Source organism: Chlamydotis macqueenii, chromosome 1 (assembly GCF_036417535.1).
Source record: "Chlamydotis macqueenii isolate bChlMac1 chromosome 1, bChlMac1.mat, whole genome shotgun sequence".
In the NCBI taxonomy this organism is placed as follows: domain Eukaryota; kingdom Metazoa; phylum Chordata; class Aves; order Otidiformes; family Otididae; genus Chlamydotis; species Chlamydotis macqueenii.
In genome coordinates, this window is record NC_141556.1 from 43,673,737 (window position 1) to 43,686,428 (window position 12,692).

Sequence of the window (12,692 nt, forward strand, 5' to 3'; positions counted from 1 at the left end):
ATTGAGACAAAAGGCAGAGGCAACTGGATAGGTAAAAGAAATGTGCATTGAGTGTGGCAGAGGCTGATTCAAAGCCAAGATTTTGAAAAAAAATTAGTACCTTTAAAGATATTTTTCTACAGTATCTTACAGTCCTTAATTTATTTTTGTGTTTACTTCATGTCTGTTAACCATATTTTTTTAATTCTTTAACATATGGATAGAAACATAAAGTCAACCATTCTTTATAAGGTGATTTTAAGTCAGAAACTTTTTTAGAAGGGGCATAATCAGAAAAGTCTAGAGACTTTTCATCTCTAGAAAACATAGATATTTAGAGAGATTTTGAAGGGCATGGATGGGATCCAGTGCCTTGTTGATTTTTAAAGGGAGCTGAGCAACTAGTTATTCTCTGCAATTCTTCCCCTAATTCTTTCCCCAAAGAAGTATGTCTCAGAGCTAGGAAAAGAAGCCAGGTCTCTTGTCAGAAAGTCCTTTGCTTTCATCATGAAACTATCTTTTTCCTCCTTTTCAGAAGCACCTGCAGTTAAATTATCAAGGATATAATTATAGAAGTGAAGTAGTCCTCATGCTTCAGGCCATAGGATTTTTGTCAGATGGTGAAATAAACAAATTTATCATGGGATGATATAGCATATAATAAAGTTCAAGGGTTTTGAGCTCTCTTTTATATGTTAGACATTACCCATTATACAAAATGGGATATCAGATTAGATTAATTATTGAGTTGGTTTATTACATCAGTTTTTAAATTATCCCATTTTGCTAATGCTCATATGAAATTATTCTTAATAGCTGAACCTATCAATAAGGCTGACAAAATATTTGAATTAGCAATGAAAGAAAAACACTGGAATAAAAGACTCCTGTTTTTTTCCATTTTTCATTACCTCTTTATTTTTTTAATAATTTGCTAATAGTTGCCAATTAAATTATATTTATAGAAGACAAACTGTCTCAAATACCTGAGCAAAAGAGCACTTGAAAATAATTAACATTGAATCTGATACTAGGGCTATCTGCCCCAGTTTTGGAAGTAGTTCATTTAGAGTGTAACTGTTAATATTCAAAGACAAATTTGCAGGGATTACTGAGCACAAGCAACAAAATTTTGTATTGTATTCATTCAAAGCAATAGGTAGATCTCCATATTTGTATCTTAGCTAGATGGTGAAATAGACTTGCATATAATATTTTTCAAACAAAGGGAAAATCTAGTACAGTTAATGTAGTTATTAACTTACAAATTCTGGCTAAATTCGTGCTTTTTAGAGTTTTCTGTTCTCGTATAACCACTATGAGATCGTCACGTTAATACATTTTCTCTATTAACAAGTTATTAATTTGTCTCCATTCTTTTACACAGCTTTGGAAATTATACCTATTTGTGTACACAAACCCCTCCATCAAATAAGTTCCTCACTATGAATGATTTATCTATCTCTGCCCTTCAGTAATAGAACTAATGACCAGTTATGAAAGTGCAGTACAACCCAAAATAACTCTTCCCACCCCTTTCGCAAACAGTCCCATGAACAATAGCTAATTGCCAGTTGTCTCAACTTAATTAAATTCTCATCAGTTCTCATGCTGTGGCAAGAACTCTCCCAAGCTGTGGGAGTCAGGAAAAGGCATTATTCAAGTATAGGGCTGAGTCAATAGGGCATGGTAACCAAGCATGTGACTTCATGAAAAGACAGAAAAGAACTACAAAAGGTGATAGGCTGACTTTATCCAGACTTGTAAAGGTGAAAGTTCATGTAAGCTTTAATTGTTCAACTTGACAGCATTGTCTGCAGTGCTGGGTCTAGTATTGCTGGTGTAACTGGGGTTGACAGTGAGGTGAAATGCTCTGTAATGCTTCCAGCTGTTCTCAGAAATGCACTGTGTTTCAGAACTAAATAGTTCTTACTGGAGTGATTGTGTCATTTTTTTTATATTAACTGAAGGTGAAAACGCAAAGGTTTGCCAACAAACATTTATTCCTCTACAGGAACTTCCCAAGTTTCTTGAAGACCTTGCTTCAACTGATGCTGATCTGCCTTGGAACAGGTCTAAGAATCGTTTCCCAAACATAAAGCCATGTATGTGTGTTTACCAATCTCTGTTTTACTCTCTGCTTTTGGTAGTGCAGCATATATTTGGAATGCAACAGTATTGTTGTTTGATCTGCCTTTGAAATAGCAGTACAATCATGTCCACATTATGAAATAATTTTCTGTCAAGTAATCTGTCTTTTCATTGTGGTTTTTTTTAAACAGCTTTGTTTGCAAGTAGCTTTCAGCTTACTCTCACAAGCTTTAATATGCAGGTGCAAGAAACTGTAGCCTCAATAGTTTCTTAGCTTTGTAATTCAAGCCATGTAGCAAACTCTTTAACATTCTTCCTTGGGTTTTTTTCCTTTTATTGAGAAGCAATTTTTTTTAAAAACATATAAAATCCACATGTTTGTGCATTCAGCTACCTCAGGAGCTTGGATATGCTTTCTTGTGGATACGCATACATGTGCTGCAAAAGTTCCACAGAAGATCAGAGTGACTGTATGATAATTTATAAGCCAAAGCTAGATTTTATCACAGGAGACAGAAGTCTGTCTCTCTGTACTCAACACTGCTTCATTTTTCAGTTAATAAGACAAGAAATGTCATTATTATTTTAGGCATTAGCTGAGATGTGAGATGGGGAGCATGGCATTCCTTGGTTAATAATGCTACATTCTGTGCTATTAACTTTTCAGAGCAGCTGTTCCTGCTATCTGTTGCCTTATTCAAGACATACTTTAAGTTAGTCACTAAAAAAAAATTATTTTTATGACACACAATGAAATGTAAACAGATAAGTTTGATAAATCTTTAACTTTGTATTCTAGGTTTTTATTTTACCAAGTTGAGGACCAAATGTCAAAATTCAGAATGTTTGGTTTCAGCATTTACTTATTTACATGACATCTTTCCTGGATTTTGTCAATTCTGTATACATACCATGGGCCCAAATTGGAAACCTTCAATCAGTTTTTTTCCTGTAATAATGAGCTTACCTTACGTAAGAGTATGTAAAAGTGCCAGGATCTGGCTCAAACCTATGACCTGGGCACCAAGTATATAGGAAAGTCTGTCAGACCCCTGACCTTGCTGTCTGGTTCACACGGAGGTTGTCTGTGCTAGAACAGCATGGGTTAAAGTACATGGGCTAACTTTAGGCAAAGGATCCTCCCCTACATACATCAAATTGGAGATTTTGGCACAGTCACCATTTTAATTAAAAAAAAAAAATATTAAAATATGTCTAGATCATTAAAGGATGACTATACAGTAATGGAAATTGGTTAAATTCCCTTTGTTATTAGTGTTCTACTGTATCAAGTATTCTTAGATTAGCAACAACAACAATATTTTTTATTTTTTAACACTCCAGGAATGGTTGTTATATGCATCTATGGTTTTTGAACAAGTCTTTTAGTTAACTAGACTTTATTTCCATGATAGATAATAACAATAGAGTAAAGCTGATGCCTGATGCTGGTGTTCCCGGATCTGACTACATTAATGCTAGCTACGTGTCTGTAAGTAGAAAGTTTCTCCCATTTTTACTGTATTTGCTTTCTGGTAGAAGAGAGTCAAAAAATAACTGGCAAGAAGAACAGGCTTCTAATTTTTCTTTCATTCACTACAGCTATTGTTGCCATGGTATTGTTCAAATGGCTACTGTGGCATTGAATATGACTAGTTAAAAATATAAATTATCCCCTTTTCATTGCTAAGCAATGATTTTTCAGCAATAATCAAGACCGTGTCTAGCCAGTTACTTTCTATACATTGTCTCATACCATTATCATTAAAGACGATATGAAACTCTCACTGAGGTCAATTGTCTAGACAGGCGTTATGTTGTCTCTTGGTTCAGGAGTTGGAGCTATTGTGTATGAACCAGACAATATAAAGATAACTGAACTGAAAAGTTTCGTAGAAATGGCTAATAATTATGGTGAGCAGGATTGGTATGCCCCTTATTATTTTATGAAAATTACGATGGAGGAAAATGCAAATAGGCTTCTTGAAGAAGAAACTAGTATTGTATTTCTCATCCTCAACTTTCTTCCTAGATCTTCCATTTTCTAGTTGTGTTCTCAGTAAATTCTTCATCTATACTTATACCTCTTTTTTTGTCCTGTAGAAGCTCAAAGTGTGACTTGTAATTATGCATTTAATTTGTTGTAGCACTGGCTAGTGTCTCACATGAGGTCAAGACTTGATTTGCACTAAGCGGTATTCAAACACAAAGCAAGATATGCAAACTATAGTCTTAACAGAAGACAAGTAGAAATAGTTATTTCCAGGTAACTAAGAGCCATTCACAGAGAATGAGCAATAGAGGTGAGAAAGGGTATCTTAACAGCATCTTCCTTTCTCATTAGCAAAAGCTATTTATTGACTTTATATGGAATGTTCTGATTCTGACAGGTAGCAGACAGGAAAAGCCATGCCACATTGTTACTTGATGCTGGGACTATACACAGAACCATGGAGAAGGAGACCAGTCAGCTTGGAGCATGGCCTATTTTTTACCCTTTCCATCACTAACTGACGTGCCAAGGCTTAGGCGGGGAACACTAATAGCAACTTCCAAAGAGCTGCAGCAAAAGCCAACTGCAGAGAGTGTTCCCTGCTGAGATTTTGCGTGTTTTTACTGTTTACAGGCATCTTGCGTTAGGTCACCATTCATGGGTTACCATTTCTCAGGGCTAAACCTTTGCCCTTTATATGCTCTCACTTTCCATATTTGTGGATGTGTGACTATATGGATGCATACAGCTGTAAATAAAAAATATGAGTGTGTATTTACATACCTGTTTATCTAGGTGTATACACATATGCATACATATAAAGAGAGGGAAAGAGAAGTCTTGTATATAGTTTTAACAAATGGGAATTTGGCTGCTACTTTTATTTGCATTGGTTAAACAAGAAACTGCGAGCTTTGCATCACTGAATTATAGTTTCTCACCTCACTCTTAAACTAGGGAGGATTAACATAGTTTCTCACTGCCACCTGTTCTGTATATTATAGATGGAGTAAGTAACAGGCCGCTGTGAATTATAGGGCTATAATTCCAACAAGGAGCTTCGGTGGTGCTATAAAGCATTTGAGCAATAAGCCGAACTCTGTGATATTATAGACTCCTAGCTCTACAGCATGAATTTATTACTGTTGTTGTTATTTTAGATTTTTCTGTAGTACATAAGAATTCCTGTAGGATACGCTTAGTTTCTTTGAGGAAATAGATCCACAAGAACCCATGCACTGACAGCATTTACACAGATTTTTTTCAACAAACTTCCTTCTCCCCAAGTTTTACATCAATTTATAAATTAACTAAATGGCAGAAGCCAACACTAAAATAAGTCAACCCCTACAGTAGTTTTCTCAAAGACCTTTTATCAGAGATCTTTTTTTTCAGTAAGCTCCATCCCTAAGTTACAGCAGATCTTTGATGATCACTGGAAGGACAAGGTCATCAGTGTGATATGTAGCTTGCACTAGCTTTCAAACCACTCCTTAATTGTTTCCCTGTCTCTGCTGCTCCTTAGCACTGTTTAATTCTACTTTGTTGGCCGCCTCCTGATGTAGTTCTTGGTGGCCTCCAGCTGGATGTGTAGTAAGACTACAATGAAGGCTTAGATATTTTTAAATGGGAATTACTGACCTGGTGTCCCTGTACTTTCTCTGCTAAATGCATTTCCATTAGAATGGCATTTCCCAAGCTTTATTAGAGCATTGCTTCATAACTGATCTACATGGTGGAAAAAATGCCATTACTTCCTTAAGTTTCCAAGGTCATCTGCCATGCAACGATTAGCCAGGCCTATGCCACTTTGTTTAGTATGTCTGATGATGTTCTAGACTTAGGCATGGAAGCTACAGGCACAACTGTGAGTCACATGCAAACTCTTCTTTTCCTTGCCAACCATTATGTATTAAATATTTTATTTTTCTTAGGGTTATTTATGTCCAAATGAGTTTATTGCAACTCAGGGACCATTACCAGGAACAGTGGGTGATTTCTGGAGAATGGTGTGGGAGACAAGAGCAAAAACACTTGTGATGCTTACACAATGTTTTGAAAAAGGACGGGTAAGTTACCAGTGTACAATTAATAGCATTAGATATAATTTTAAATTCTATGTGTAGTTTCTGTCAATATTATAATATGATCATTGTTAATTAGTAATCATCATCTTGCAGATAAGATGCCATCAGTACTGGCCAGAAGATAATAAACCAGTGACTGTGTTTGGCGATATAGTGATTACTAAATTGATGGAAGAGATTCAAATAGACTGGACCATCAGAGATCTAAAAATTGAAAGGGTAAGCCAGAACTGGAAGCTGATAAAATAAAAATCTTCCAACACCTTAAAGAACATCAGATGTGCTCCATCCCATTCAACTACCCCTCAGTATTAGTCTTTTAATCTTTGAATGTGTATGTACCATACTGCCTGGTTTTCCTGTATTTTATTTTCATTCCTCAGTTTTCTTATTGTTTTGGGTTTTTTGGGGTTTTTTTTTTTGTTTTTTTTTTCTGAGAATTTTCTCAATTTTCTGTCACAAAGAGCTCAGATATGTGGCTGAAATGCCATGAAGGGCCAATCAAGGTTACTGAACCTCTGATCCAGTAGGAGGTGAAATTTCTATTTGGACACCTCAGTTGTCTCTTCTGAAAAGGAGTAGTTGTAACCATTCTGGGATCAGACAAATCCCTTTGAATGTATCCCTCTCAGATTAAAGGGCAAGATTCTCTGGTGCAGTGCAGCTGTTTTGCATTGTACCACCAGCCGTATTGGCCTCCACCCCCAGGAGATTCACCCAATATAAATGAGAATCATCAGTATTACTCCTACTCTTTGTGCTGGGAAGGGGGGTGAGGGGTATAGCGTAGATGTTCATCTTTGTAATGATCCATGACTATAGTTTCCACTCTTTGGAAAAATTAGCATGCGGTGCTAAGTCAGATCAGCAGGTGAGCTCAAAAAGCAATCTGGACATAATGACCCAAGATGATGTCAGCCTTCTTTTGCACTCCCGACATTGACCTGTGTTGTATGTAGTGCAGCCAAATCCTAGAACCTAAACTGGGCTATCCAAACACATTCCTTACCATCCTGTGGCACATGCACGTGACAAAAGGAACACAGCAGTTAGGGGATTATCTCAATGGTCACCCCAGCCGGATATGTTGTGCAAGTAGCCTAGGACAATTCAACATTTTAAAATGAGTGAGAGAAGATAACTTTTATTCAGCTTTAATAAGACAGAGTAAACAAGACTGAAGAAGGGAGTATCTAGAGTAAAAATGCATGCCAGCAAAATGCAAAGTCACCTGTGTTAAACAAGGTGAGGCTGAAAAGAAAATGAAACATAACTTGAATTGACTAAGTGATACATTTACTACAGCTGAACTTTCCTGCACAAGAAGCTGTTTCCTTTATAAGCATGTCATTAAATGTGCCATATTTCTGGCTTTAAGATTGTATTTCATCTTCCACTCACAAGTGAATGGATTCTTGATGATCTTCCAGTGAAGATAAAAAGCATATGTGAGGCAAATCATTCACAATTATTGCCATATTGTATCCAAAGTCACATCTCTTTTGTTTTTATTTTGATCTATTTTAAAAATATAGACCCAAAGTAGTTGCTACATGTAATTATTCACAGTTGTTCAGTGTTTCTTGCAATATGAAAAGAGCAAGTGGTTGGTTACATATAACTTACTGTATCTTCTGTCACATTTCTTCTGAAAAAAAAAAGCTGCCTTTTGTATTTTTCAGCATGGAGACTGCATGATGGTGCGGCAGTGTAACTTTACTTCTTGGCCGGAACATGGAGTCCCTGAAACTACTGCACCAATTATCCATTTTGTAAAACTTATCCGTGCAAGTCGAGCACATGATAATACACCAATGGTGGTTCACTGCAGGTAAGTGTATTCACCAAATCATCATTTAATATCTTATCTTTTAAGGAAAGTTACCAGAAGAAGAACAATGAAAACTGAGTGCACACATATGGTTCTAGTAGTGGACAGTAGTGAAAGTTTCTCTAGCAGTGCTCCATAAACCTTTCTAGGAGGTAAAATACCACAACATGTCAGTTCTTCCATTCGTGGAAATCCTATTGAGGTGATGTCTATGAAACAGTTACTTCAACAATTGCCGTAAGGTACTGCTGGATTTATCTCAATTATCCTCTTTATCGTAAAAAGAGGAATAGCAAATGGCATGTTGGTTTTCATTGCTTCTATTAAAATTATAGCTCTTCTTAAGCAAGAAGTATCAAAAACTGTTTAGAATGTACATGTCACATATCAAAAGAAAGAAACTATTTGGGAGCCACAGAGAATGACAAATAGGAATAAGAGTTTGCAAATGCCAGATTTCAAGCTTGGATGTCTGTACACAGCTAAAATCTATATTTAGGCTCTTGAATAAATGGTCTGGTCGTTAGAGGTGTTCAGCTGTCATAGTTCCCATTGATTTCATACTCAGCACTCTTAAACTGCTATTTCAAAGAGTAAGTGTGTGGGGAAGGCTAAGTCTTCAGGAAAGTGGTGAGTGTGTCTGCATTTTATATGCAGGTCAGTGTTCCCACTGAATGAGTGGGCACACTCCAAAATAGTGATCTGAACTCAGAGGTCTGGAATTGATTCTTTGCCTCCTTCTCACGTGCTGTGAGTCTGGAAATATGTAGAAGGAGAAGCTGGATTTAATGCTACAGATCTCTTCCCTAGCTGTCCAGTTTATCATGCATGGGAGTTCTTTCTATTTGTCTTCAGTGTCCTACAGGTGCCACCCACAATGGGTGATAAAGCCTCATTTTATTTTATATCATTGTCATTGACAATTTGACATTTCCCTCTACTGCAAGGGTCTGAGAGATTATCACAGGAGAGAACTACACAGTCTTCATATTTTCAGGACACTTACGTGCTCTGGGGCCCCTCTGCAATCAATCCCATCCCCTTTTCACAACACAAAGGGGCCAGTAGGGGCCAGATACTCCACCTGTGCTCAAATTCCTGATGATTATAAAGGAGCATTATGTGTTCTCATATCCAGAAAACTCATTTGTTACTTTCTGCTCATTAGATCTTGCAGGTTCAAGAGAGCTTTACGATATATTCCCTGATTATGTACAGTGATATACCCTGCATATATTACACCAATTGCAGAGAAGTCTGACAGTGATTTTGAGAAAACCCTGCTCATTTTCAAAACTTTAAATGAAACACTATCAGCCAGCGTGTGTTGCACACTCATCCTCCTCTTAAAAGTATTTTCTTTTAAATATTTCTTTAGATCCTGTGTTGTTTTGTCTTAAATACCAAAAACATCACAGAATCCAGGTGTGACATCACAAAATCTTGGTTTTTATCTTTGAATTAACGAGGTCTAAAAACTTCACAGAAAATCTGTAGGACCATTTTTCCAGTTATAGAGGTTTGGTTTAGTTATATCTCATTTGTCCGATGCAGCCTCCTGTAAAATCAAAATCAGAACATAGCTCAAATACAGGTGTCACTTGATTCCATTCAGCAAGGAGACACACACATGCACACAAAAGTAAATACTGAAAAAGATGGAATTTTTTCCAAACTTTTCTTTTCACTATGAACTTAATTTAAACAGAAAATATTCAAAGAAAATATTTTGTACTAAAAAAATTAACATCGAAATTTTATTTTATCTTGTGTATTATGTTTGCAGTGCTGGTGTTGGAAGAACAGGCGTTTATATTGCACTTGACCACTTAACCCAACATGTAAATGACCATGATTTTGTGGATATCTATGGACTTGTAGCTGAGTTAAGAAGTGAAAGAATGTGTATGGTCCAGAATCTGGTAAGATTTATATACTTATCTGCTCTGGTTTTTTGTTGTTAAAAAGTTTGACATCTGATCGTCTGATCTCCTACAAGACAAGACCAGAAAGCTCATAACAATCAGCCACTAATACATTTTCTATCAGATCCTGCCTCTATTTGGATTTCAAGCATTGTGCAAATGTATGCCTTGTATCCGGTTAAGTATATTTGGCCAGCAAAGTCTTGGCGAGTTATATTTATTTTTTAGAACCTAAATCATAATTTCTCAGACTTTGAGAAAGTTAATTTCAAGTTTTGGGTGAAGAACAGTTGTTGAATAAAAAATGGATTTGCTCATGCACTGCATATTTTGACTTTATTTACTATTTAACTGTATTTTTTGTGTATGTATATGTAGCATTGTCCTCCAAACTTCTAAATATTCTTTTACCTTTGACCTCATTAATGCTTCCTTGATTCTTTTTTAAATTACTTCAAATAAAATAACATATATGGATAGAATTATGAATAGATGAGAGTTTGCAAAATCAAGGCAATGGTGGATTTTGTGTCCAAAAAAAAGTGCATTTCTGGCAGACTTATTGAGTATGACTATAAGTTAGTGATGACCTGCTAGTAAGGAAGACCTCTGCTGTACCTGGAGATCTGGGTATTTGGAAAGGAGTAATAGCAGAGTTTAAAGCTGATCCTAAATGCCCAGTGGAATGGAAATCCAGCTGTATTTGCATAAGGCTTCTGGCGTAAGCCTCCTGCAGGCCAGATCTAACTCAAGGCTGCTGCCTGAAGCCTTTGAGTCTACAGCATGACTTACCAACTTCCCAGTATGGGTGAGCAGTTTCAGGATGAAACTTCCGCAACTGATGGATTTAAACTGGTTTTAACGTAAGGAGACTTGTTCTGTTAGGAATGCAATTCTGCTGTTCTATACTATGTCAGAATATAGGAAAAGTGTGCCAGAATATACAAAGAGCGCCTAACTTCTCTTCAGCAACTGCAGTTCAGAAGACTTTTTGAAATCTTCTGGTGATACTGTGTTGTGCTGTTTCTTGTAAGGTGCTGTCTTATTACCAATTGCTTTTATTTTTTCCTTTTGAAGTCTTGTGCAGCTAAACAATTGCCAGGACTTTCTTGTGATGATGGATTCTGGGAAAACCTTTTTTTTTGTTTTTGTTTTACACTTTTTTTGACTAGAAATAGAATCATCTGGAAATAAGGCAAAGGCTGGAAGACAATTTAATGGGAAGCCTCCCAAAATAAAATCTTAAACCAGTAAACATTTTGCAAGACTACAAAATGCAGACAGCACTAAAACTTGCCCAAAGAGAACCAAATCTTATAAATTTTTATGGCAGATTCAGTAGTGAAGCTATTCTGACAGTTCTGTTATAGAACACTGTTTAGTAGTCTATAATTCAGGGTTTATGTGATCTGCACAGATCTGCACAGAGAGAGCAATTCCTTCCCAGAACTCAGTTTAGAAATCCCTCCATGAAACTGTCTGTGAGATCTATGAGTAAAATAAATAAAACCCAGTTGCTCTCAGACCTGCTTTTTGCTTGATTATAGCTTCAAAATAGTTTTCCTTTTGCCAACATAGTCACTCTCTGTTAGTGTAGCCAGTGGGCATAGAATGGCCCACATCTGTGCCATTGAACACCTCTGCAGTTATCACACTCTTCACAAAAGATTGCTGCATCCCAGGTCTCTATAGGGAATGACACATCATCTGTAGTAGCTCCTGAAAGACACCTGAAAATTATTTGAGGTAGTACTGGTTCACATGGATCAAAACTATGTGAAGGACTATCCAAACAATTTGAAGTCATTTGGATGATCCAGTTCCATCAGGTGGTGATGTACCCAGACACTGTTTAATTCCCTAATGTAGATGTAATTCCAATATTTAGTACTCTGCCTGGTGGCCTGTACATTACCAAGGCCTGCCCTTCAACTACGGGTAAAGTGCATAACCTAATCTTTAGTGAACTTTTTATTCTCTCTCCCACTTCCAAACATAAGGTGGCTTTCAAATAATTAAGAAATTAATTAATTGTATCTAGGAAAATAATTTGTCACACATACATTTCCAAGGTATCCTGCTTCACTCTCCCCTGGCAAACCCTGAAAGATTTTCTTTGCTGCATGGTCACAGGTAGCTTTAGCAAGAGATTATGGAGCTTTCAGAGTCTGTCTTCTGAACTGGAATAACCAATCTGAACTCCTCTGAAACTTAAGACCTTCCTCCTAGAAATCCATATTTGTCCAGCGGATCTGCTAAAGTTCATATTCTTGCCAAAACAAGTACAAAGGCTAGTTTGAAGTAACGCCATGCTATTGCTCCAGTAAGCAAGCTATTGAAAAATTTAATGGTACTGTGTACTTCAGGGACCCATGAAAGTCTCTTTTAATTACCTATGGCTCTGGAGCTGTGACCCTAAAACATAGCCATGTTAACAAATTTCTCTTACAGATGTGAGACATTGGAATTGAAAATTGCTGACAGTTCTGAAACAAAATAGCAATTATTGAGCAGAAAGATTACACTAATGTATTTACCTGCACAAAAGTCAAGGGAGTTAAAGTTATTTTGGTCATCTCCATCTGTGGAGATGTTCAAAACCGATCTGGACAAGGTCTCATACTGTCATTTTCTGCATCTCCACACACAGTGGTCCTCCTATGTGAAGATACACTTAATCCATTTCTTTTCTTCCTATCTGTTTTCATTCTTTCATTTCATTCTTTATTTCATTCTTACATTGCTTTCTTTTATTTTTCTCTTTTCAGTAATCATTATGCAGAGTT

At 36.5% G+C, this 12,692-nt stretch overlaps 1 protein-coding gene across 1 annotated transcript in view; it reads left to right on the forward strand.

The window, feature by feature from the left end:
* Positions 1-12,692, forward strand: part of PTPRQ (protein tyrosine phosphatase receptor type Q) — a 138,599-nt gene that overhangs the window by 124,863 nt on the left and 1,044 nt on the right. The window contains exons 56-61 of the mRNA XM_086740047.1: positions 1,994-2,084; positions 3,486-3,562; positions 5,998-6,132; positions 6,244-6,369; positions 7,833-7,981; positions 9,768-9,903. Coding sequence (XP_086596173.1) covers positions 1,994-2,084; positions 3,486-3,562; positions 5,998-6,132; positions 6,244-6,369; positions 7,833-7,981; positions 9,768-9,903 — 714 coding nt within the window. The remainder of the gene's footprint in view (positions 1-1,993; positions 2,085-3,485; positions 3,563-5,997; positions 6,133-6,243; positions 6,370-7,832; positions 7,982-9,767; positions 9,904-12,692) is intronic.